This window comes from Physella acuta, unplaced genomic scaffold (genome assembly GCF_028476545.2).
Source record: "Physella acuta isolate Inbredline_101_S28 unplaced genomic scaffold, ASM2847654v3 ptg000668l, whole genome shotgun sequence".
Taxonomy (NCBI): domain Eukaryota; kingdom Metazoa; phylum Mollusca; class Gastropoda; family Physidae; genus Physella; species Physella acuta.
In genome coordinates, this window is record NW_026732187.1 from 187,501 (window position 1) to 213,008 (window position 25,508).

Here is a 25,508-nt window from a genome sequence, read left to right on the forward strand (position 1 = left end):
ATTAAATTCTTTCATTCGGTTAAATGTAATAATTAAGTCACGTAGCTAAGAGAGGTGGCGGAATGGTTGAACGTCTTTGATGCTGATAACTAAGTAATACAATAAAAGGCTAAATAAAATAATGTTTTCGGGCTGTATTTTAATATGATATTAATAAAAAATGTAAAACCTAGACATATCAAGACGTCAATGGAAATGGTTATTTTAAATATTTTTTTCGATTTTGGATTCACCATTACTTGATTATAAAATAGCATGGTTAAAGTTTTATTTTCTTCATTTTATTGCTTAACATTTCTAACCAAGCATTGGTTGTTTAATGTAAAGAAATGCTGATGAAAATTCGACAGACTCCCCCGATGTACTTACGTACATAAAAATTTAAATCAATGACGTTACAAATAAATGTTTTACCTGGTAAAGAAACCAAAGGTTTTATCCCCCTCAAGCAATTCCTCATGTTTGGTTTGGCGTCACCCTCCCTCTTTTTTATTATTTTAACTGGACCAACCTATGCTTTTATAGTAAATTTTACGATTTTACTATTTTTTTTCTTTGGTGTCACCCCCCCCCCCCCCCAATTTGGTATCTTCTTTACCGGGTAAATGGTATCAGGTGTGCCGACCGCAGTCTCCATCCCACCATTTTACCACTACTACTGGGACGGAGTGGTCTAGCGGTAAAGAGCTGGACTGTTAACCCGTAAGTCTCGAGTTCGAATCCGGGTTCTGAGTCCCTGAGTCCACCCAACTCTGATAGGTACCTAACTCACGACAGGGAGAGTAAAGGCGGCTGGGCATAGTGCTGACCACACTATATCTTCATATGCCGTCGTCACAGAAACAAGTGAACTCTACTTCACTTGCACCATAGACAGTCAGGTTTGAAAGGGAAACTTTATTTTTTACTTACAAATTACTAAAAAAAATTAAGCACTTTATAATAAGGGTTATCACAATGTTATCATAGCTTATTTAATTTTAATAAACTAACACTTAAATTGCACAGCTACAATTCAAATAAACGAAGATTTAGATTCAAAACATTGATCCTCCGACTCAGATTATTCGAAACAAAGGACTTTTTATTGCAGCAGCGACTAACGAATTACATAACTCACCTCCATTGGTCTCATAAAGTATAAGACTGACTACGATATTGTTCACTACAAACACAGTCGTTGATCTTCTGTATGTCAACAAGAAAATATCTTCCCAATGTATCACTTCTCTACTCCACCTTACAGGATCCTGGCTCGTGATGTCCGGGCCCAGCACTCAGATTGTGAATGACGAGAAGATTTACCACAGCACCAACTTCTGTAACACGACCGACTTCTTCATCACAACAACGGACAACAACACCTACTGCATCTTTTTGTCGAATATAACAGCAGACTACCTCACGGCTAGAGACGACTGTAAAGGTACACTTTATAACAAAACTTTTCTATAAATTAAGTGAAGTTTATCTAAATAGAAACCCTAATTTATTTCAGTCTAAAATAGTGTTATTTGCTATAAGTGTTTTTATTTAAACAACCAAATCTTTTTGTTTTCCTGTATTTCTTTTTTTTTTTTTTTTTTTTTGTTTTTTTAGTTTTGTTTCTTTTTTTTTTTATTTGATTCTTTTTTTTTTACAAAGAGACGTATAATATCAAGAATGTGTAAAATAATGCATTTCTATATAGAATGTTCTTGTCCTTAAAGCCAGAGGCGCACATCTTTTCACGCCTAAAAATGCAGAGAAATTAAAGGTCATGAAAGGACTCTTGGACCCTCCGATCGGCAAAGCATGGTTTGGGTTGAATGACATTGTGACTGAAGGGGACTTCAGGTGGGAGGATGATGGGACAAAACTAGACGAGGTGTGGAAAAGATTGCTTTTCGCGCCAGGTACTGTTACATCAACATTTCGAAAAAATTAATCACCTTTTTAAAAATTTCTTTCGTGTAAATATAAACTATATATACAAAACTTTATTATTTAATTTAGAAAACATTAAAAAATAAGTTTGACTAGAAGAAAAAAATTGGGTGCAATAAAATTAGATAATTCTTGTTATGCTGTTACCATAAAATACCTCGACGAGAATTATCTTATTCTTCAGGAGAACCCAGCAACTCTTATCCTTGGGAGGATTGTGTGGTGTATATGTCTTTGGACTACGTGAATGATTTTCCCTGCAGTCTCACCTTCAACTACATGTGCGAAATTGACTTCAACTGAAAGCCAGTTTAAAATACACATATAAACAAATTATAAATGTTTTTATAAACTCGTTTTCTAAAATTGACACCCTCCTAAACGTAACAAAATTTAATTGTAAAGCTAGTTACATCACCTGCTATCTTTTTAGAGTTGATCAGATATAGTGTGGACCTTTATTTTGAGAAATTTACAAGAGTTTCTACAAAGTTGTGATATGTATCTGTTTTTAAATGCTTTTATGTAATCAACTTCCTTGTTCTTTTGTCTGTCTATCGTGCTAAATGCTTCATCCACCATGGGTCGAAACTGGTGAAAGAAATTTCGACCATTTCTAACAGGCTAATTTCTATGAAACTTGGCACGTGGGTCAAGTTCAAATGACAATACATTATAGCATTTGAAATTTTGACTTAATAATACACTACTATTAAATGAATCATTATAAATCGTGGGTCTATATTATCTATAATTTGATACATTTGCTAATATTTAGGAAGAGTCCCACGATTTTCTTTATAGTTATTTTAGGAGTGTATTATTATATTTAAATAAATTATTTACGTTAACATTTTTAGTGCAAAATTAATTAGGCGACGAATTAAGTCAAATTTGATGTCAGACTGCATTGTCAATTAGTCGACACATGTGCCAAGTTTGAAACAAATCGATCAGTTAAAAGTGCTCGAAACTTTGTTCAACAGTTTCGATCTATGACGACAAAAAGACAGACAAAAGCACGACAGAGGAAGCAAGTTAAGTAAAATAGTGTAAAACCGTTTTAGCAATAAGTTTTTATACAAGTATGCACTATAAAAGGAGAACATAAGTGATTATCTTTAAATTTATAACAATTTACTTATATTTAAACAGCTACAATGACAAGCATAGGTCATTAAATTATCAATTGAATAACTGTTCTGAAATTTAAAAAGCAACCCTCGCTTATGTGTATAACTATTTAAATAGTGCATAATTATAAAATTAAAGAAAATCATTTATTTTCTCCTATTTTGATGCACAATTATAATTAAATGCTTTTTTAAATTAAAACGTTTTTATGCTTCTTTTTTTTCTTGTTCTATTTCTGGTGATATAAGCATGAGCAAATGCAACTTTTTTATCTTGTCCTGATCGTAATCATTTTCGCTTAGACATATTTTTTGTAGCAATCTACAAGCAAAACACTAAAATGTTATTTTATTAAACAATTCTTACAAAAATTGTTACATTTAATAAATCAAATGTTTAAATACGGTAATGAGTTTATGGTGTGATATTGTATTAATATTAGCTTTATCTATGCTTAATATCTACAAATTTCTGTTTTTTTCGTTGTTGCTGGTTTTTTTTTTTTTTTTTTTTTTTTTTTTTTTTTTTTTTTTTTTTTTTTTTTTGTACGTTTCAAAAAATAAATCAACAAGAGTCGCTTGCTAATGTTTTTTCCTTTATCACAATTTTAAGTCTTATACGATCATTTCCAAAACTGTTTTCTTAGAATTTTAAAGTACTATATTATAAGCTGTATTTCTTGGGTGTCGATCTATGGACATGTTAAAAAAACTATGATAAATTAGTGGTAGTTCAAAATTTCAAATTTATTAACTTTACTTTCATGAATTAGCGAATATGTTTAATATGAAAAGAAAAATAAATTATATCCTCACTATATGAGTTTGAATTTCTAACTTTGTCAAATGGTTTGTCTTAAATTGTGTTATCTGTATACGTTATATTTTCTTGTCACTAATTGTTGAATACTATATGTTGGCTGGTACCCCATTCAAGCACCCCTTCACCTTTATCCAGCCTGGCGTGATTTCAATCAGTGTTTCTTCCAGACTTTTTTCTCTGGGGGGGGGGGGGGGGGGAAGGGGGGCACTTGAAATTTTCGGGGGGCGGTAGACTGTCTTCGGGGGGGGGGGGGGCGGACACTGTTAAAAGTATATATTTTGTATATAAATTATATACATTTCATTTCGTTCGGGGGGGGGGGGGGGGGGTGGGGCGGTAGATTATTTTCGGAGGGGGGGGGGGGGGCAATAAAACCATTTATGTCTGACACCTTGACAAAACATTGTAGAATTCACTGTCAAAAGTATGTTGTATCCAGCTAAAATAATAAAATATTAGTGAGCTTGGGCTGAACCTTGCCGAAAATGCTAAACTGTTGAGAATGATGGGGTGACACCTTTAGAAACGCACAGGGGAACATCCAAACTTGTGACGCCACTAACCTTACACATTTTTTTAATTGCTGATGATTTATATAGTTCTGTTTTGTTGGGGTTTTTTTATCATGCTTTTAATTGTGCAAAATGGTCAATAAGTTCATTGCGATCTATTTTAGCTTCTACTGTAAGTTCCATACTTAGGATGACAAAGCTACTGACACAATAAACATATCTACAATTTGTTTCATAACAAATTAACATCATCATAATGAGATATAAAAATCCCATCATAGACATCAAAATCTCTTTCTCGATCACCGTGAAATGTTAAAGCATGTTTAAACCAACTAGCTTACCCGTTTGCGTTGTTGCGATCTAGTCCTACATACCAGGGTAGCAAAACAACTTGTAAAGGTTTCAACAACACGTTATCAATTGTGTATTTGTAATAGTGTGTCTTTGTGTTTCTAAAACTGTATCACTCCGTATTCCTAGTGTATGGCGCTCGTTAAAACAGATACCGTATTACACGACCGCCGGGGCGCCGGCTAATGCGCTTGTGCAGTTTGACCGCTGGATCAAATAGAAACGCTGTTCCGCTCTTCCGGACACCTAATCAACGGACCCAAGTGCAAAGATAGTGGCTGGGAAACTCCGAGTGTCAAACCGCACCGCCTTACTGTCGGGGCGTCGTCCTCCGAAATAAAATAAAAAAATGTATGCAGAATTTTTCCCAAAAGTCAGAGTTTCTTTCATGCACCTTTTCAGAAAAAATATCTGGAATAAAAACACTGCCTGGAATATTCTCAACGACTTTCCAAAGTTTCTTGGCGATTTGATGAAAAGCAAAAAGTTATAGTGTTAGTAGTGCCATATTGATTGCAGATCAATTAGATCCACACAAAAAAATGTAATTATGATAAAATTAGTAGAAAAACATTGGAAAATGTTGAACTTCACTTGTTGTGAAAACACTGTCCATGGTTGTTGTTTTTTAAAAAAAAAGGTTCAGTTGTTAACATCGATGTTTAGTAGGATGGAATTTCGGGGAGGGCAGACAGTTGGGAGGGAGCTGCAGGTCTGTGTAGGTGAAAAGGATGGTGGTAGGGAATTTTCCAGTCAGTTGATGTTTTTAACAATTATGCATTTTAACTTACTAGTCAAAGTTCAAGTTTATTTATAGGCTGATTCTCTCAATGTCTTGCGAGACAAACTGATATCGCCCGTAGTGTTATTATATATATATATATATATATATATATATATATATATATATATATATATATATATATATATATATATATATATATATATATATATATATATATATATATATATTGGGGGGGGGGGGGGGAAAGGGCCAAACTGAAAGTTCGCCCCGGGTGCCGGGAAGGGTCGCTACGCCTCTGGTTTGACCTCCCCCCCCCCCCCCCCCCCCCCCCCCACACACACACACTGAATCCCACTGCCGATACGGAACTTTTAACCTTTTTCTTTTTTAAAATTATTTATATAAAGCAAATTCAAATATTAAAATTCAATTGTAAAAGTTTTAATTTTTTATAAGGGAAAAGGACCCCTATCTGCCTTGGGTCCCCATGCCTTGCATACGCTAGCTTTACGGTATTTCTCCCTCAACGGACCATTTAGAATCTATCTCGTAAATAATAATCAAATATTGAAAGGTAAACAACTCTGATTAATACTTTCAGAAAAATGGCGTCTGTAGTAACTGTGTGTCGTGTGTAGAATTACTAATTCTGAATAAGTGTCACTACATCTAGAATCTAGATCTAGATCTACTACTTATTACTTAAGTTCTACTAGATCTAAATCTAGATCTAGATCTAGTTAAGTATTTATTTAAGATTTTAGGCCTCAGACCTATGGGGTGAGGTAAAACTGGATAGGATCTAGAAAAAAAACTAATTTATTATAATTAGGCCCTAGGCCTAATAAATTAATAATAAATCAAAATTACTACATTCTAGATCTAGAATCTAGTCTAGATTCTAACTACAGTTAGCCTAACTGTTAGCTATCCCAGTCGGTTGGAAATAGCTGTTTATTGGGGCAATTCCCAGCTGACGGTGTGAATAGCCCCAACACGGCTATTCCCAGTCGGCTGTCATTCCATGCTAAAAATGACCGGGGATAACTTACAATAATAAAAAAAAGCATTAATTATCATTAACTGTGACTGGGGAGTGAGGTATAGATTAAGATAGCTTGCAATTTTTATTTTGTTATATTTTTATCAAAAAAGATTATTTAATAATTTATTATGGTTTAAGTTTGGTTTAGCTTATAGGCTCATATCAAACATCTGCTACAGGCTACGCAGGTCATAGAATAAGATTAATATCATTAATTATGAAACTATGCACTCTAATTAAATCTATACTAGACTAATAGATCTAGTAATTTTTAAATAAATAATATTAATTATGCATCAGTTTAGTTATTTGTTCCAGTTGCAATGGTCAATATTGCTACTCAGAGTGGCCACCCCTGCCGATAGGTGGCGACACGAACTTTTAGGTTATTATCAAAGCACAACAAACCTTTCTTGGCCTGGATAGCTTTCAACTTTCAAGTGATTGAACACACATTTTAATTAGGCCTATTTAATAAAGTGTATAGGACTGAAAAATGCCAGGATATTGCTGTGTACCGAAGTGTGGTGGAAAAGGTGGACACCTATTCCCCAAAAATAAAGAACTTTGTTCAAAATGGATCGCAGCTATTAAAAAAAGGGAGAAACCTTATCATGGCAAGTGGGAGCCATCAAAGACGTCTATGGTCTGTAAAAGACATTTTAAAGAAGAGGATTTTAAGAGTGATGTCACTTTTGCAACAGGTAAATTTACCACCTAAATTACTTTACAATATAATATTATAGGCCTATAGATAGATTATAGATCTATATTCTATAAACATGTTGGTAGTAGTAGTACTACTGTACTAGTCGTTGCATTAATTCTGTCTAATACTAATTCTAATCATTCTAATACAAATAGGGCCTAAGTGTTATATATATATATATATATATATATATATATATATATATATATAGATATATATGTGTGTGTGTGTATATATATATATAGATTATAGATTTTATATATATATATATATATATATATATATATATATATATATTTATATATATATATATTTATATATATATATATATATATATATATATATATATATATATATATATATATATATATATATATATAATATAAGCGGGCTGTGGTGTGTCAGTCCTTCCTTCCTTCCTTCTGTCATCGCTATAGCTTTTGGAACCATAAAAGTAAACATTTGCACCATGCTGTGCTTTTCAGTGCACCGCAGTGTCTTATTATAAGTATTAGAGTAGGGTTTGTTTATATAGCGGCATAGAGCTATTTTATAATTTCCACTGTGTTTACTCTTTTGCGTAGCTTAAAGAAAATATTAAATACACGCACATTGCTAAAACATATTAAAAGGATCAATGTCAAATATCATTTTCGTTTATATTCCTAGAAAAAGTGGATACATTTTAATAACATAATAATAGTACGGTAGAAAAAATCAAATTAATTTAACTCTTTTCTAATTTTGACAAAGGAGGTAATTTAAAAATACATTAAACTCACGCTAATAAAAAATGTGAATGCAAATATACGTTCGTCATAGAAGGAATTAGTGTTGCAATAATATAATTAGCAAAATGTGAATGCAAATTATTCGGATGTGTAAGAGGAAATTATAGTTAGAAAATTATAATTAGCATGGATTGATAAAAGGCAATCTTTTATTTATTTTATTCACTGAATGTAGGCCCTACCGTTTATTACTTATAATTTTTAATCAACTATTCAGCACTATTATAGATGCGTCAGCACGTTCATTAGGTGCGCAATGGTTTTAGTTATGAAACTCTATTGTAAATTTTTAAAATTTAAAGTACTGGAAAAAAATGCGTGAATGGATAAAGTGAAATATTGTAGGTAAAACACGGATATTTTAAATACTGCCTATTATTTATGCTGATTTCTAATTATTATTCTATCTTTCTGGTTTTATAGGAGAGGCATAGCGAGGGGGGCATATGTCCCCGGGTGCCGACCTTAGGGGGCGCCAAAGTGGGTTGGAAAAAATTTGCGAGGGGGGGGGGGGGTGGAAATCGAAAGTTTTAGGGCGGGGGGGGGGGGAAGGGGTGCAAATCGAAAGTTTGAGGGGGGTGCAAATCACCGGAAAGGGCGCAATTTGGCGCTACGGGCTAGACTGTGAGCAATATGCCTGTATGATTGCATTTAAATTGTGTTTATGTTATGAGTGTTGTGTTTGTTTTTTCGTTTTTTTTTGTTTTTTTTTTTGCGTTCGTTTGTGTTGTGTTTAGTTTTGTTCTGTTCTGTTCCCAAGTTGGTACATTTAAAAAAGATTTACCGTGGCGGAGCACGGGATGCAGCTAGTATATATATATATATATATATATATATATATATATATATATATATATATATATATATATATATATATATATATATATATATATATATATATATATATAAAATCTATAATCTATAACAAATAAGCTTATCCTCTCAAATAAGTATTACTATTTAATAGGCCCTATTTATTCTAAATTTAATAATAGGTCTTTACTTTCAGACATAATTTGAAATGGTAATTGACTAAGTAATTATCGGATTAATGTATTATTCATTATAATCTAAGTCAGCCATTAGATTTCAATTACTTTAGACCTAGCTAAACCTTAAAATTATATTCATATCATCACTATTTTTATATTGAATTTACCATTGATAGAAAAACTGCTTATTTATATTAATTGTATGATAAAATTTTTATTTCAGGCGATCCCAGAATTTTGAAATGTTTGAAAAAGATGGTAGTGCCATCTATTTTTGAATGGACAATATCCCCCAAGACACTTGAAGTGGCGCAACTTCACCAAGAGGACAACATTGCTGTGGTGAAAAGTGTCTTGGGCGAAGGATCAAGAGTTGAAGACCCAGGAACATCAGAAATGGTTGTGTGCAACCTAGACATTGGGGCTGAAGAAATTAATGGTGAGTTTGTTGCAGTAACACCACAGAAGAGGATACAAATGTATTAGAATCAGTTAAACAACCTTATCTTTCATTTGAAAGGATAAAGGACAATGACAAATTTGTCAATCACCACACTGGCTTTGACAGTACAGCAACTTTTTTTTACTGTGTTTTGGTCATTAGGGAGAGGGGTTGATAAATTAAATTACATTTAAAATGATATCTAGCCAGCAAAATAAGCGTAGAGACATGTAGATCTAATTACAGTTTTAACTAGTTACAGTAGTTTTAGTAGTTAGATCTAGTAATCTACTTAATCATTTAATAGTTAACTAGCTACAACCGGGCGTAGCTACTGGACAGCATGTCAAAGGACAGGTACTGGACAGCATCGCAACCACCTGAATATGTAGATTAGGCCTATAATATCAATTATAATATACTGCAGCAGTTAGTTTATTAAGTAAATATGTTAATTTATGTTTCATTTGTAACACTTGATGAGTTTTAGTCAGTCACTTATTTAACTAATATTTTGTTTTCATTTCTAGTTGAAAATCCAAACCAGCGCATAATGGAAGGTGGAAATCAGTTGACCGTACAGGTTAAATGTGAACCTGAAGATGAAATCAATTCAGATGTTGTAAACAAGTTTTCAGTTTCAGAGCAAATTAATTCTGCTGTATCAACATCTTCAATTAGTGAAGAGATGAAACCAGATGTATCCTTATTAACTTCAAGTATGTGTACTGAACAATTTTCTTTTGTTAAATCAGAGATTTATGATGATTTAGAGGAACTGAAGAATATCCATACAGAATACATGGATAAATTAAGTTTAAAATCTATTTATACAGAATATAATTGTGATATGTGTCATCAGAAATGTATCAATAAGGACCACATTACACAACATTTAAAAATTAAAACTGAAGAGAAACAACATGATTCACAAATTGTTCATAACAACACAAACATTGGTGAAAATCAACAAGAATGTCTTACTTGCCCAGAAATGCTTTCTTTACAATCTAATATATCAAAGGATCTAAAAATGTATTGTGGTGAAAATAATCCAGAATTTCAATCAGTTGAAATGATTTTTGAATGTAATGTATGTCAGAAAAAATTTTCACAGCAATATCATTTATCAAACCATAAAAGAATCCATACTGGAGACAAGAAGTATGAGTGTGATGTGTGCTATAAAGTGTTTCTTCGGAAGAATTATTTATTTAGACATAAAAATCTTCACACAGGAGATAAACGTTATGAATGTGAAGTTTGTCATAAAGTTTTTTTTAATCCCTATTATGTATCTCAACATAAAAAAACTCATTCTGGAGAAAAGCCATATGAATGTGACATTTGTCTTAAAATGTTTAGTCACAAGTCATATTTATCTACTCATAGAAAAATTCATTCTGGAAACAAACAATATGAATGTAATGTTTGTCAAAAGAAGTTTTTTCATAAATCTAATTTATCTCAACATTTAAAAATTCATTCTAAAAAAAAGCCGTATAAATGTGATGTTTGTAATAAAATTTTTTCTCATCACTCTTATTTGTCTCAACATAGAAAAATTCATTCTGAAGAAAAACCATATCAATGTGAGTTATGCCAAGCAAAGTTCCTTCGTAAGGACGTTTTAATGAGCCATATAAAAGTGCATTCTAGAGATAAAGAATATGAATGTGATGTGTGTCTTAAAAAGTTTTCTCGCAATTCATATTTATATAAACATAAAAAAAATACATGCTTAAGGAAAGCCATATATGTTTGATGTTTGTCTTAAAAACTGTGTTCACAAGTCTTACTTTTACATGAAAATGTTTTCTAATGATACAGGATCATAAATATAAAGTTTCACCCAAAATTTATTCAGAATATTTGTGCTTCATAAGATTCTTTAAAAGATTATTTAAAATTTGTTTTTTATGAAATAAAAACTAGTGTGATGTATGAACCCTAAAAGTTGCTTTAAAAAAGATTATTTCAGGTCATAAAATACTTTTAAGGTGACTTAAATGTAATATATCTTACAAACTTTTTATGAAGGCTAATTTATCAAAAGCATGTAAAAAAACAAAACAATCTAATATATATAAAAAGGGCATCTTTTATATTTTCAAAAATTTTGACGATGTTTTAAGTGTCTTATTTTATGTTTGTGAGTAAAAAATCTTTGTTTAAATTTTTGTTTTACTGATTTTGGCATTGTAGATTAATTATTCAGTTATCTTTATCTGTGTTAGGTATATCATTTTAAGTACTATTGTCCATTCTAGATGAACAATGACATTCAAATTGCAACAAATAATAATAAAGGGTTTATGTGTATTTACTTTTAAATTATTGTCAAATTAGGCAGGTCAAAAGGATGATTAAAACTATTAATTTCAAAATTAGATTATTACTAGTATGGTTTTGCTATGTGATTGTATTCCATCTCACCTATGAACTTCTTACAAATTTTAACGTCAACAAGGTTGTTGTTTTTTTAAAAGGAAAACTTTTTCTACTTTAAAATTCTGTAGTTATTGTATATACTTCTTTGTTAGTTATCACTTTACATATATGCTATTGTAAGTTATGTTCCTGTGATTCATTGTTATTGTTTTCAACCCTGGTTTTTTCTGTGTTAAAGCTTTAATTGTATCAAAGACAATTTTTTAATGATTATTTAACTTGCTTCTATATTTTAAAAGGACTGATACAATCATGTGCATTTCAAGTTAATTGTATAAAATCTTTGTTTTCTTTACATATTGTTTTTGTAACCTACCAGGTGAATTTAGGTTAGTACAAAATTAATGTACCATAAGTTAGGATTCAATAAATAATAAACATAATTTAGTTACCACATTTTATTAGATTTTTTTAAAAATGTTGTTAATATTTTTCAATACATTTCTTACATTTTGAAACTAAAAAAATTGTAGCTACTGGTAGGTCTAATGGAACAATTTAGGTTGACACAGAAACTGACATATTCAACTTGTTTAACCCATAATAAAATAGTTCAATAAAACCAAATATATAGAGACCAATGCTCTTACAACTAGATCTGAAGAAAAACATTCATTTTCTTAAAATCTTGTTATCATAAATGCATTACACGTCATACATCATGAATGTGCAAGTCAAGACAGTAGGCCTGTATAGATTTTAAGGACAAGATGTGAAATAATTGGCTCAATCTATCTCAGTTAGATGCATGTATCTAGATATTTAAATATACATGTCAGTTATTAATAAATAGGCTGATACACAGTTCTTTGAACTACATGTGTTTTATTGCAGACTAAAAGTACAAACATATTTTAATATCACATTTTTTTCTACTTGAAATGACAATATAATATGCTTATATTATTTCTACGTTAGACACAAATTTTATGTTGGAAGAAAGAATATGTAAGAGTGTCTATGGGACTACCAGGTCATACTGAATAACATGCATTTTGAACAAATCAGAACTCTAATTTCCAAAAAAAAAAAAAAATGGTTTCATTGTTGCCACCCTATACCATATAACACCGAAAAATCAGAAATAGACCAGTCCTATAACCTTTAACCTATTAATTAAAACTGTAAAAACTGATGTTGCTTAATCCATTGCCAGGCATATCTAAATAATAGAGGTTTTAATACACATTATACAGAACATATTTAATCTTCAGTCCATACAGAAATGAGAATGTAAAATGAAATGTAAAAGAAAAGATATACAGTATCTCTTAATTATAAAACATATATTTTAGATGTGTTTAATTTTATATTGCGCTATATATAGTAACAAGAAACATAATATAGATGTCAACATACAAAGCCTGGCAACAAGAAGACTTAGCCCCATTCCAGCCCACACCCATCAGTTTCACAAACACAAGATTTAGCCCCATTCCAGCCCACTATAATTTAACCCATCACAGTTACACAACCACACAACTTAGCCCCATTCCAGCCCACTATAATTTAACCCATCAGAGTTTCCTCCACTGTGGGCATGGGCACATAACCAGTTACATCCCAGTCTGTACACCTGTGCCCCGCTGCTACCTGGACAGGTAGACGTTGTGTACGCATACCTGGTTCTTTCATCTGAAACCTCTTGCTTGTGTACCCAGTGACCTATAGAAACCTGCTTTGAACAGCCGTGGGGATGAGACACAATAATGGTCAGCTTGTCTACATCTTTAAGATGCCTATTATTGTTACTGTTATTGAATAAATTGAATAAATAAAGACCCTTGTGTTTTTCGCTTATCTTTCCACATAGGAAACTAAATCGCTGCAGCATCTCCTCCAGTTTCCCAGCTAATCCCGAGTCATGTGTCGCACAATAGAACACACACCAGTCTCTTTCATTGCTAGACCAACCCGCCTGCCACCCATACATCTTAACCACTGGACTGACTTCATCATCGAACCATAACCGACAGCTAGACTGTTCTGCCTCACTGGAATCAAAAACTACATGTTTGGCTGTCACGACACCGACGTGCCACCAGACTCTGCTGGGTGTGACAGAGTGTGTACATTCAGGACATGGACAAGATGTGTAGCCTCGCTTGCCCTCTGTGTACTTTTCCACATTCCTCACCCTCCCAGTCCCTGTCCTCAGTGAGTTCTGTCCCCTTTTATTGTAGCAAGGATATGGATCAGTTGTGCCTGGTACAAACTCTGGTCTGTCTAGACTGGTAAAATTAACTGCTATCCTGACGGTTAGGTCAGCTACAGCTTGAGTGAAATCCAAGAGGTCTTCGTTATGGTAATCAGAAGGAAAATGTTGGGCAGTTAGTTTATTTATGGGCACAAACTCAAAATGGCCAGGATTTTTCTTGCAGTTGGCCAGGTGTGTGTGTAGATCTAGCTCACATTGACCTTCAAGGCATTCTTGTACTTCATGTGTACCTGTACAGGTAGACAAAGGGAAATTATTACCATAAACAATACATTAGGTGTTGAACTTTGACAAGTATAAAATAACAATAATATCAACAATTTACAACTCTACCAATGTCCTTCATTGTTGGATATTCATTCAAAACAAAGATTAGATTTAGTTTAGCATTTAATTAATGTATTGTCATTTTGTATAATTAAACTAATATAATTGTTCTTTTTTTAAGGGGGTGGTCTTATGTAGACAACAAATTAATGTTACCAATAAAATACTTTGACACATCTTCTTCATTGGACATACTGCCTTGGTCTACTTTATAGCCTCTTCTGTACTTGACTATGCTTCTTAACAGGGAAACATGAAAAGATTAAGCAGAACAAAAAAGAACCCTCAATTACACTATACTATATGATCCAGTACAATAGTTCTTGATTTAGTTGTATGTAAAACATTAACGGATGATTTACATCATTTGAATTATGAATCTATTAAATAGTAGACCTATAATATAAACTAAATAGAATAGTTTATAGTTGAATAGCCTACCCATGTCCACATTTTCATTATTAATAAAAAAAAACACATGTGGACATTTAGTTGATGTAGGCCTAACCCAAGCATTTTTTTTAATTTGTAACTAAAACGCTTAGGGCATGCCTTAAGGCTTAGGCCTACTTTTTTAAAAACCTTATTTGACTAGACTAGTAGTAGCCTAAAATATACTGTAATTATAATAAATAAGCACTATGACTATACATAGACCCCTATGGTTAACTAAAGTATAGTAATAAATACAGTATTTATTATTTTATTACTTATTTAAATTTACGCCTAGGCTTATAACATATCCTATACTATTAGATTAGTCTATTCTAATCTATTACTATTAAGTTACTATTAACTATTAGCCATTAGGCCTAATAACTAAAATAAGTAATAATACTAAAATGATGTAGACCTATTATGAGTTAATTAATAATTAAATAAAACTAATAGCCTAATGATGTTTTTTGGTAAGCTCTCTTAGTCTCTTACTCTACTGTCCAAAATATAGTTTTGTAAAAAATCTTACCTGTATCAAGATTTAGAAGCTAGATCTAGATCAAGTTCTATTTAAATTACAAAAAAAAAAAAAAAAAAAAAATATTAAGAGCGGTATTATAAACTTTAAGAATTTGATGAATTCATTAAAGAAGCGAAAGTTAATTACTAGTCGAACTAGCAGTGTAAACATTAATATAGGCCCTAAGTAGGCTACGGCTTTTCATGTCACATTTTCTTCTATTTTTAATCTTAATAACGTCATTGGATAAACCCATACGTCACCCAAACAGCTGATAACGAAATAATTTGATAATGTTTGGAAATTCCCGAACCATTTTTAAAAAAAATGTCTATGATAACGTATTAAAAAAAAACTCCAACCCTATTTCACTGAACACTTGCTTTTAATTATTGATATATAGGCCTACTATTCATGTTTAACCTAATAGGAATAAGCCTGTAGCTACTAATATTATAGTCCAATCAGTGGCGTAGCGAGGTCGGGTGTCACCCGGTGCGGCACTTAATGGTGTCACCCCCCCCCCCCCCCCCCCGAGGCGTAGCAACCCTTCCCGGGGACGAGCTTTCAAATTTTCGATTTACACCCCACCCCCTCCTCAAACTATCGATTTGCACCCCTCTCGAACTTTCGATTTGCACCCCCCCTCAAGTTTTTCTCTATATATTTTACTATTCTTTGCCTTGGTGTCACCCCCCTAAATGGTGTCACCCGGTGCGGTCCGCACCCCCGCCCCCACCCCCCACCCCCTTTGCTACGCCTCTGAGTCCAATCAGTTTTTCTTTCAGACTTTTTTCTCTGGGGGTAGCACTTGACACTTTCGGGGGATGGGGGGAGGGAGGGCGGAACCTGGTAAAGGTACACATTTTCTAAATTTATCTATTCATTCTATTTCGTTCGAGGGGAGGGGGGGGGGGGGGTCAAGGTCTACAACAACCCCCCCCCCCTCCTCGAAATTGCATTTGAATTTCTCTTAAAACGTTTTTTTTCTCTAAAATCTTGCATGAAATCGGTCAAAATAGAATATGTTAATCAATTTCATTTTGAATTTCTTAAAATAGTTATCAAAATTGCGAAATAACGGCTAATATTCGTTTTCTATAAATCATTTTTTAAATGCAAAAGTATGACGTCACATTATCTAAACAGCCCCCCCACGCCCCCACCCATCACACACCGTGACAAATATTACTGACCACCAGCCCTCTCCCTAAGAGCGTGACGTCATTTATGGACCTGTATCTTTGTACTTGGCATATGAAGGAATAGAGTGGTCAGCACTGTGCCCAAACACTGTTAGTTTCTCTGTCTCTGCATCTGTATCCGTATCTACATCGATATCTATATCTTTATCTCTATCTATCAATATCAATACCCTTATCTATATCGGTCACTGTGTCTATCTCAAATTGTATATTATGTATCTGCATCTGTATATATGTATAAATGTATCTATATTTATATCTATAACAGATCCAAATTCACTGCCTCCATATCCCTATAACTATCCCCATCCACACATACTTCTACAATAGTCTAGATCTATGCAGAGAAAGAGAAATTGACATATTATAATCATATTGTTTTTTTTTAAATTATTTAATTTTTCTCTATGTTGAAATATTCATTTTTGGTGAGTAATAGTTGATCGCATATTTTTTTTAAATTAGAAAAGTAACAAATGTTTAACAGTTAAACAATTAACAACAGTTGTAAGTCACTTTATATAAACGTTTATTATTTGTTTTGTTTTTTTAAGAATAAAAATCTTTTTTTTTTAATTAAAATAAAATAATTAAATTGTTGAATTCCATGTCCATTTAAATTGACTAAGATAAATCATAAGCTTTGTTGATGCAAAAAAGTTGGTGAAAACAGGAAGGACATCAGCTAAGCCCTTTTCAGTTCAAGGATGACGAACTCTCCTGTGTCCATTCAATGAAATAATTCCTGTTGGAAACAATTGTAAAAAATAATTCGAATAATAGTATTTTTAGAAATCGTCTTAGTCGTACTAAATGCTGAATTTAAAAGCGTTAAAAAAATTAATCATATTGGCAACAATATTTTATATTTATTAAGCATGTATTATTTTTTTTTTCAAAACAAGAGTTACTTAAACGTAAACAATATCGGCACTACATTTCTTGGATCCTAGTTTTTCGTGTGCGGGTTTGTCCGTTGTATCGCCCAGACGCCCCTGGATGTGTGGAAACTTTGAGCGTACGTTGATCAACCTCTTTACTGTGAGGTAGAACACCACTCATCTACCGCCCAAATGTCGCGTGGTGCTTTTGGAAGCTACAAGGTACACTACCGCAGGGGCGCCGAATGCCACTTCTTATTCAGTTTAATAATCTGTTGTAGTAACCTCTCGTTTCGCTAGTCTTGGACGCTCTTTAAAACGAATGTAGGCGCCATAGTGATCTAGAGGAGCCCGTACTTAGCGTACTAATCGACTCATCAATTCAACAATGGTTTTAGATCCTTTTTCACTTTGCCACTAAGCAAATATAATTATCAGTCATTATTTGTTTATTATCAAGTCTATATTAAAAAAAGTTTAGTAGATATTTTCTTTTATCTAAATATTTTTTTCGTTTATTTGTGTTTAAAAAATTTCGGAGAAAATTAAAAGTTTTAATTTATGACGCTATTACGTCCCTTTAACAAAACAATACAAGGATCACGTGGGTATTTTATTACCCTTAAGATTACATTGATGAGAATAAGGTTTTTTTCAAGGCGATAACGGCGCCAGAGCTATCCCCTTACCAAATATCAATTTTGTGTTATATCTGCTGGCGGATACTCTAAATTTATCACCAATTAAAGGGAAATCACCTCTGAGAAACTTTGATCCTGAGCCTTTCTTGCAGTTATGTCCTAAAATTAAACGTAGACAGTTTAAATTGATTTACAACCACAAAGTTAATTAAAACAAAATAAAAAATATATTTAATGCAAATTTTGACTGTTTCTGAATTTATGTATAAGAAACAAAGCTTAAGAATTCATAGTAAATTTAATATATAATATAGTAGATTTAACATGTACCCGTTTTTTAAATATTTTTATTAGAGAAAACGTTTCTTGTTGAAAAGTAACTTTTTATATTTCTTTTACGTATTTAACATCAATCAAACTAGTAATTAAAGATTTCTGTTGTTGTTACTATTTACAATAAACAGTTACATTAAACTTTACTTTGTTTATTGGTGTTTGAAGCAGCTTTCACCGTAGTAGTTGATGGTTGTAAGGTTGTCATCGTGGTTGGTGCTGGTTGTGTGGTTGTCACCGTAGTTGGTGCTGGTTGGGATATCGCCGTAGTGGGTGGTTGTGTGGTTGTTACAATAGTAGGTGGTTGTGTGGTTGTGAGTTGTCACAGTGGTAGGTTGTTGTGTTGTTGTTACAGTGGTAGGCTGTTGTGTGGTTGTTACAGTGGTAGGTTGTTGTGTGGTTGTAACAGTGGTTGTTGGTTTTGTTGTTGTCACAGTGGTAGGTGGTTGTGTGGTTGTTACAGTGGTAGGTGGTTGTGTGGTTGTTACAGTGGTTGTTGGTTTTGTGGTTGCAACAGTGGTAGGTGGTTGTGTGGTTGCTACAGTGGTAGGTGGTTTTGTGGTTGCAACAGTGGTAGGTGGGTGTGTGGTTGTGACAGTGGTAGGTGGTTGTGTGGTTGCCACAGTGGTAGGTGATTGTGTGGTTGTTACAGTGGTTGTTGGTTTTGTGGTTGCAACAGTGGTAGGTGGTTGTGTGGTTGCTACAGTGGTAGGTGGTTGTGTGGTTGTTACAGTGGTTGTTGGTTTTGTGGTTGCTACAGTGGTAGGTGGTTGTGTGGTTGTCACAGTGGTTATTGGTTGTGTAGTTGTGACAGTGGTAGGTGGTTGTGTGGTTGTCTCAGCAGAAGCTATAGTTTGATAGATATAAAAGGTCTATTGTTTCTAGTAACTTCCATGTAAGAAGAGTCAAATTAACTAAAATGATCTGCAACAATAATTAATTAGTCGTCTAATTATTGTATACATTCGCAATAACGCAGTAAATATGGTACAGTGGTACCCTGAGATACGACTGTAATTCGTTCTGTAACATTGCTCGTATGTTAAATTGTTCGTATCTCAACGCTATTTTTTTTTCTATTGAGATTACTATTAATACGTTCCAGCCCCCAATACGCCAACCAACTTGTTTTTGTTATGTATTTTTTAAGAAAAATTATTTTTAAATAACAAATGTATAAAGAATATAACAAAGGAGAATGTAAAGAAATGAACTGGTTTTATAAAGTGTATCTTCTTTGGGAATTATCTCACTTGAGCTTACTAAAGAAGCAGGCGGGGGTGTAGGGTGGAGGGTAGAGGAGCTTAACTTTTTCTACTTACAGGCTTCACTTTTTAATGCTAAACTCTTTCGGTCACTTTCATTTACTCACACGTTACACTCTTTATACTGAACTTTATCCCTAATCTTCATGGAACCTAACTAAAATTCCCTGAACAAAGTAAACTTAAATGCTACTAAATAATAATACTTTCGCTTAATTGTTTTAGCCAGCTTTTCTCTTCAGAGGCGTAGCGACCCTTCCCGGCGCCTGGGGACAAACTTTCAATTTGCACCCCCCTCCCCCTTTCAAGATTTCGTTTTCGATTTGCACCCCCCCTCAAGCTTTCGATTTATTTTTCGAACCCATTTTGGCGCCCCCTAAGGTCGGCATGTATCCCCCCCGCCCCCTCGCTACGCCTCTGTTTCTCTTCACCGCTCTTTGTCTAATTCTCCACAGTTTCCTCGCGATTACACGAAAGCCATTTAAAACAAAACCTGTTACTGGTACGGAGGTTTATTTCTTCCTCTCTTTCGGCTTGTTGCGGACATTAGTTCAGACGGGTGTCATAAAATGGATACCGTGCGTGATCATTTGCAAATTTTTCAGGGTGAATCTTTTTCATGAACAATGAAACCCTAGGACCTGGCTCCTCGAAACTCATATTTAGCTCGTAACTCAAAGCAAAAAATAGCTCGTTCTGCTGCTCGTATCTAAACTGTCTCGAATTTTGGGGCACTTGTATTTTGAAGTGTCACTGTATCAGTGTTTCTTCCAGACTTTTTTCTCCGGGGGGGGGGCACTTGAAATTTTCGGGGGGGCGGTAGACTTTATTCGGGGGGGGGTGGGGGGCGGACAATGTTAAAATTATATATTTTCTATATAAATATATAAATTTCATTTCGTTCGGGGGGGGGGGGGGGGCGGTAGAATTTTTTCAAGGGGGGGGGGGGGGAAGAAACTCTGCACTGTATTTGTGTCTGCTTTCGCGAGCTAACTACTCTTAAAAATAATTCATGAAAAATTTAGGGTAGGCTAAATATGTTGCTAAATTAAAATGTCCTGAATTTATCTACATTTAGAAAAATTCTACATGTGCTGTCCTTATGCTTCATAATGTTATAGTACAATATAAAAATGGTTGTGGATTGTAATTACACATATTTACTGTGTTTTATTTATTTGTGTCACAGTAACATACACCAATCGTTCTGATATTTTTATGTAGTCAGAACAGAAGCATAAAAAGCCAACAAGAAAATGCATGATAAGAATATGATTTCAAATCTGTGACTTATTTTCTCACTAGTGTTAATAAGCAATTTAAAAAACGCCCCAGCTCTGTATAACACGTATCATTTATCAATACTTTATTTTAAATTTTGATCTTAACATTTATATCTGCGGTAAAAGAAAATCATTGTGGTTAACTTGTAGGTTATTTCAGCATTTTCACTTTAGCTGGCTTTAACACATACATATTCTTATGTCCAGAGGTGTAGCGGGGAAGGGGGGTACATTTGTGCCCGGGCGCCGACCTTAGGGGTCGACAAATTGGGTTGTAAAAACAAATTAAAATCTCATTTTAGCTGCAGGTTTGCATTATAATTCTAAAAAATATATGGGGGAGGGGTGCAAATTGAAAGTTTGAGGGGGGAAGGGGTGCTAATTGAAATTTTGAGGGGTGGGGGTGCAAATTGAAAATTGTAAGGTTGTTCCCGAAGGGGGGGGGGGCGCCAAATTGAAAGTTTGTCCCCGGGTGCCGAGAAGGGTCGCTACGCCTCATTAAAAAAGTGCTTAACTTAAAAAAAAAATCTCAGATACTTACACTTTACGCAAAGAATTTGAGCACTTTGTGCTATTGGTAGAGTCGTATCGATTATATTTTGAGTTGCATACTGTAGATAACACGAGCCGTCTGCATAGTTAAATCCAATAACATTTGTCAGTGTTATTGAACGCTGATAACATTCCTGTATTTTAAAACAAAAGGCAATGTACTCATTTAGACCACACAAAAAAATGAATTTTTTTTAATCAAGGCTAGATGTGCCTTCAACTCACTCCCCCCTCCCCCTTATGGAAGTGCACAGCTCTGTTACTCCAGAGGAAGATAAGAATCTTCAATACAAATGTCAAGTCAGCATTGCACTATGGCTTAGAGACTTAAAAAGTTACAGTGTGTTGTAAATCAATCCGATTTACTTTAGCTGAAAAACGCTCCCCACCCCTCTTGGAGAAAGGTTTAGTGCGGATTTAACGGTCCCTGAATCATACGGTTATGAGATTTACCATTACACAATCGAACATTATGCGTTAATACAAGTGTTTTAATTTCTTTGTGTTAAAAAAATGTATCTGCTAGTCAATCGGTGTAAATTGTTCTCATTTACATTAGAAAAAATCGATCCCCTCTTCCCCTTTTAAGGAAATGTTGGTGTTAACGGTCACTAACTATAAAGGTTATTTAGTGTTACACAGTAAGAGTAGAAAACAGTTAAATCAGTAAGAAAAGCCATCTAGCCGTTCATTTTCTTAAATTTGACAGTGTATATCTCAATAGAACAGCTCAAACTATGTTTTGTTTTTACACTTTTTGGCGCTTCAAGGGGTCGACACCTAGGGCGACGCCCTCCGCCCAACCCCAGTTTCGCCACTGGCGGCCTCCACCAGGGTTCAAGTAAAAAAAAAATATATTTCAAAAATAAATTTGCCGACAACTTTTAAGGCCCTTTAATTGGTCTTGCCACCCCCCCCCCAAATACACACACATATACAAACACACCCCTACCCCACCCCTAAGCATCGTAAGGTCCGTCGTTAAAGTAGTTCTGACACTGATTTAGATTTGCCACAGAAAGACAGACAGACATTGAGACAATAGAAAAATATAATAAAAGTAAAAAAAAAACGCAAAAGATATACTTACAGCAAGACTGATAACTACTGGATCATCATATAAGATATCCTTATAGGCTGCGCAACGTGCTAGAGAATACAATATCTATATATATATCTATATATATATCTATTTATATATATATATATATATATATATATATATATATATATATATATATATATATATATATATATATATATATCTATATCTATATCTATATCTATATCTATATCTATATCTATATCTATATCTATATCTATATCTATATCTATATCTATATCTATATCTATATCTATATCTATATCTATATCTATATCTATATCTATATCTATATCTATATCTATATCTATATCTATATCTATATCTATATCTATATCTATATCTATATCTATATCTATATCTATATCTATATCTATATCTATATCTATATCTATATCTATATCTATATCTATATCTATATCTATATCTATATCTATATCTATATCTATATCTATATCTATATCTATATCTATATCTATATCTATATCTATATCTATATCTATATCTATATCTATATCTATATCTATATCTATATCTATATCTATATCTATATCTATATCTATATCTATATCTATATCTATATCTATATCTATATCTATATCTATATCTATATCTATATCTATATCTATATCTATATCTATATCTATATCTATATCTATATCTATATCTATATCTATATCTATATCTATATCTATATCTATATCTATATCTATATCTATATCTATATCTATATCTATATATATATATATATATATATATATATATATCTATATATATATATCTATATATATATATATATATATATATATATAGGCCTACATATAAATATAAAATTATAAACAACGTTATATAAATATTTATCAATCACAGTGTTAGGTCTATATAACAATTATACGTTTTTGAAAGGAAATTTTAAATCAATAATACACATACACAGGAGCTCACACATAGATAATTATGTTGGCCTACATAGCCATATACATTTTTAACAAAAAATGTTCTGTCGATTTTTCAAAGAAAAACCTTTTGCAACTTTATGTGTGTAATGAAATGTTGATGGCTATCGTTCTAGTAATTACAGGTGCACTTGAAAAAAATAGCTCACCTTGATCCGAAGAACAAATGGTTACGGCCGTGGTTAATTTATTTGTGGATGTATCGACTGGCGTAACTACAACAGCAAGTGTGCAACTTCCACCATCCCAACTGTAAAAATAACAGTTGGGATATGCTACACAAGCCAGGAAACATGCCTGCAAGTTAATTACAAAATGGACGTTATGAGTGTGAAGATTTATAGAAGTAATTTCAAATAATTAAAAATTGTATAAAGCTTTTTTTTTGTATCTAATCATTTAGAAAGTGTTCAAAATTATTTTTAACTTAGGTGTTTTCAACTAATCTATGTGACTGTTTAATCGATTTTTATTTTAGACTAGCCGTCCCGGCCAGGCCTTGCTCTGGCTTCTGTGAAAAACCTTTCTGTTAAAGACCATTACCTGTGTGTTAAGTAATCATCATAAACCCGGCATTGCCCACCCAAACCACAACCAACCAAAACAACAAAACGCAAACATAATTACAAATACAAACGAAAACAAAAACCTAACAACAAACCCAACCACAATCACAAACACCAATACAAACACAAAGAAAAAACAAACAAAAAAGCAAACGAAAACAAACCAAATCCAAACGCAAAACCAACAACAAACACAAACCCAAAGAAAAAAACACAAACGAGAAAGCAAACGAAAACAAACCGAATCCAAACGCAAAACCAACCACAAACACAAATACAAACACAAACCCAAAGAAAAAAACACAAACGAAAGCGAAAAAATGAAGAACACAAACGATCCAAATCAAAACGCAACCACTAACGCAAACCCAACCTAAACACAAAGAAACCACTAACGCGAACATAAACGCAAAGTGCTCACAGTCTAGCCCGGGGCAGAATCGCCTGTTTCGGCTTAATAAACGACTATAGTACCCCAACTTATTCATAGTCTTTTGCACTCACTTAAACGAACGTAGGTGCCAAACCAAACCAAATGAAGAATTATAATACTCCAAGCTTATTTGTAAAATACCTACAACATTTGCACTTGATCAATACCCGCTAATTAATTATTTTTTCCCAACACCAAAACAAAGTAATAAAAAGTAAATTCTTGTCCACTAATGCAATGTTTTATAAAGGGAAGGAAGTGTGTTTTCCTAATTTATCAAAGGGAAGTAAGTGCTAAAGGACTAAATATAAATAATTTTCAGACATAATTAGAATTTTTGTAAAAGATGATATTTTTTTAAAAATTGTGTTTAATGAACATGCCGACAATTATTACTGTTAGTTAGAAAAATGAAAATTATTTCCCAACACTTTCAGTGTTAATTTTTTAACTCATAAATTTAGACTGTGAGCACGATAATAATCTAACACTTAAATCCATCGAAGTATGTCCAAGACAAACAAATTTATTTTTACATACAGAATTGAGCTTTATATATTAGATACTAATGTTGGTACATGTAGTTACTGTATTTTTAACATATATTATCATTTAGTGGTTCTTAAAGTTGGTGTGTACCTACCAATGCACTGCCCATACTTAATCAAGTCATGTTAAAAAATAAACAGTTTTGAAGTTATTAAAGCCGCCATACTACTTGGATAGGTTGTACTATCTTACTTTCTCGTACATTGAGATAGAGGAAGTATTGTAATTGTGTTGTATAATTAACATATATATCGTTTTCATCGTTTTACACCTCCCTACTTTATCATATAGGCCTACCGAGCATACAGGATTTAAT

General features: G+C 33.0%; 1 protein-coding gene across 1 annotated transcript; it reads left to right on the forward strand.

Moving 5' to 3' along the window:
• The first annotated feature begins 7,034 nt into the window (after positions 1-7,034).
• LOC131948990 (zinc finger protein 454-like) lies at positions 7,035-11,369 on the forward strand. Its single transcript, XM_059310739.1, has 3 exons — positions 7,035-7,242; positions 9,254-9,469; positions 10,003-11,369. The coding sequence occupies exons 1-3, from the start codon at positions 7,035-7,037 to the stop codon at positions 11,235-11,237; spliced, it is 1,659 nt and encodes a 552-aa protein (XP_059166722.1). The 3' UTR covers positions 11,238-11,369.
• The last annotated feature ends 14,139 nt before the right edge of the window (positions 11,370-25,508 follow it).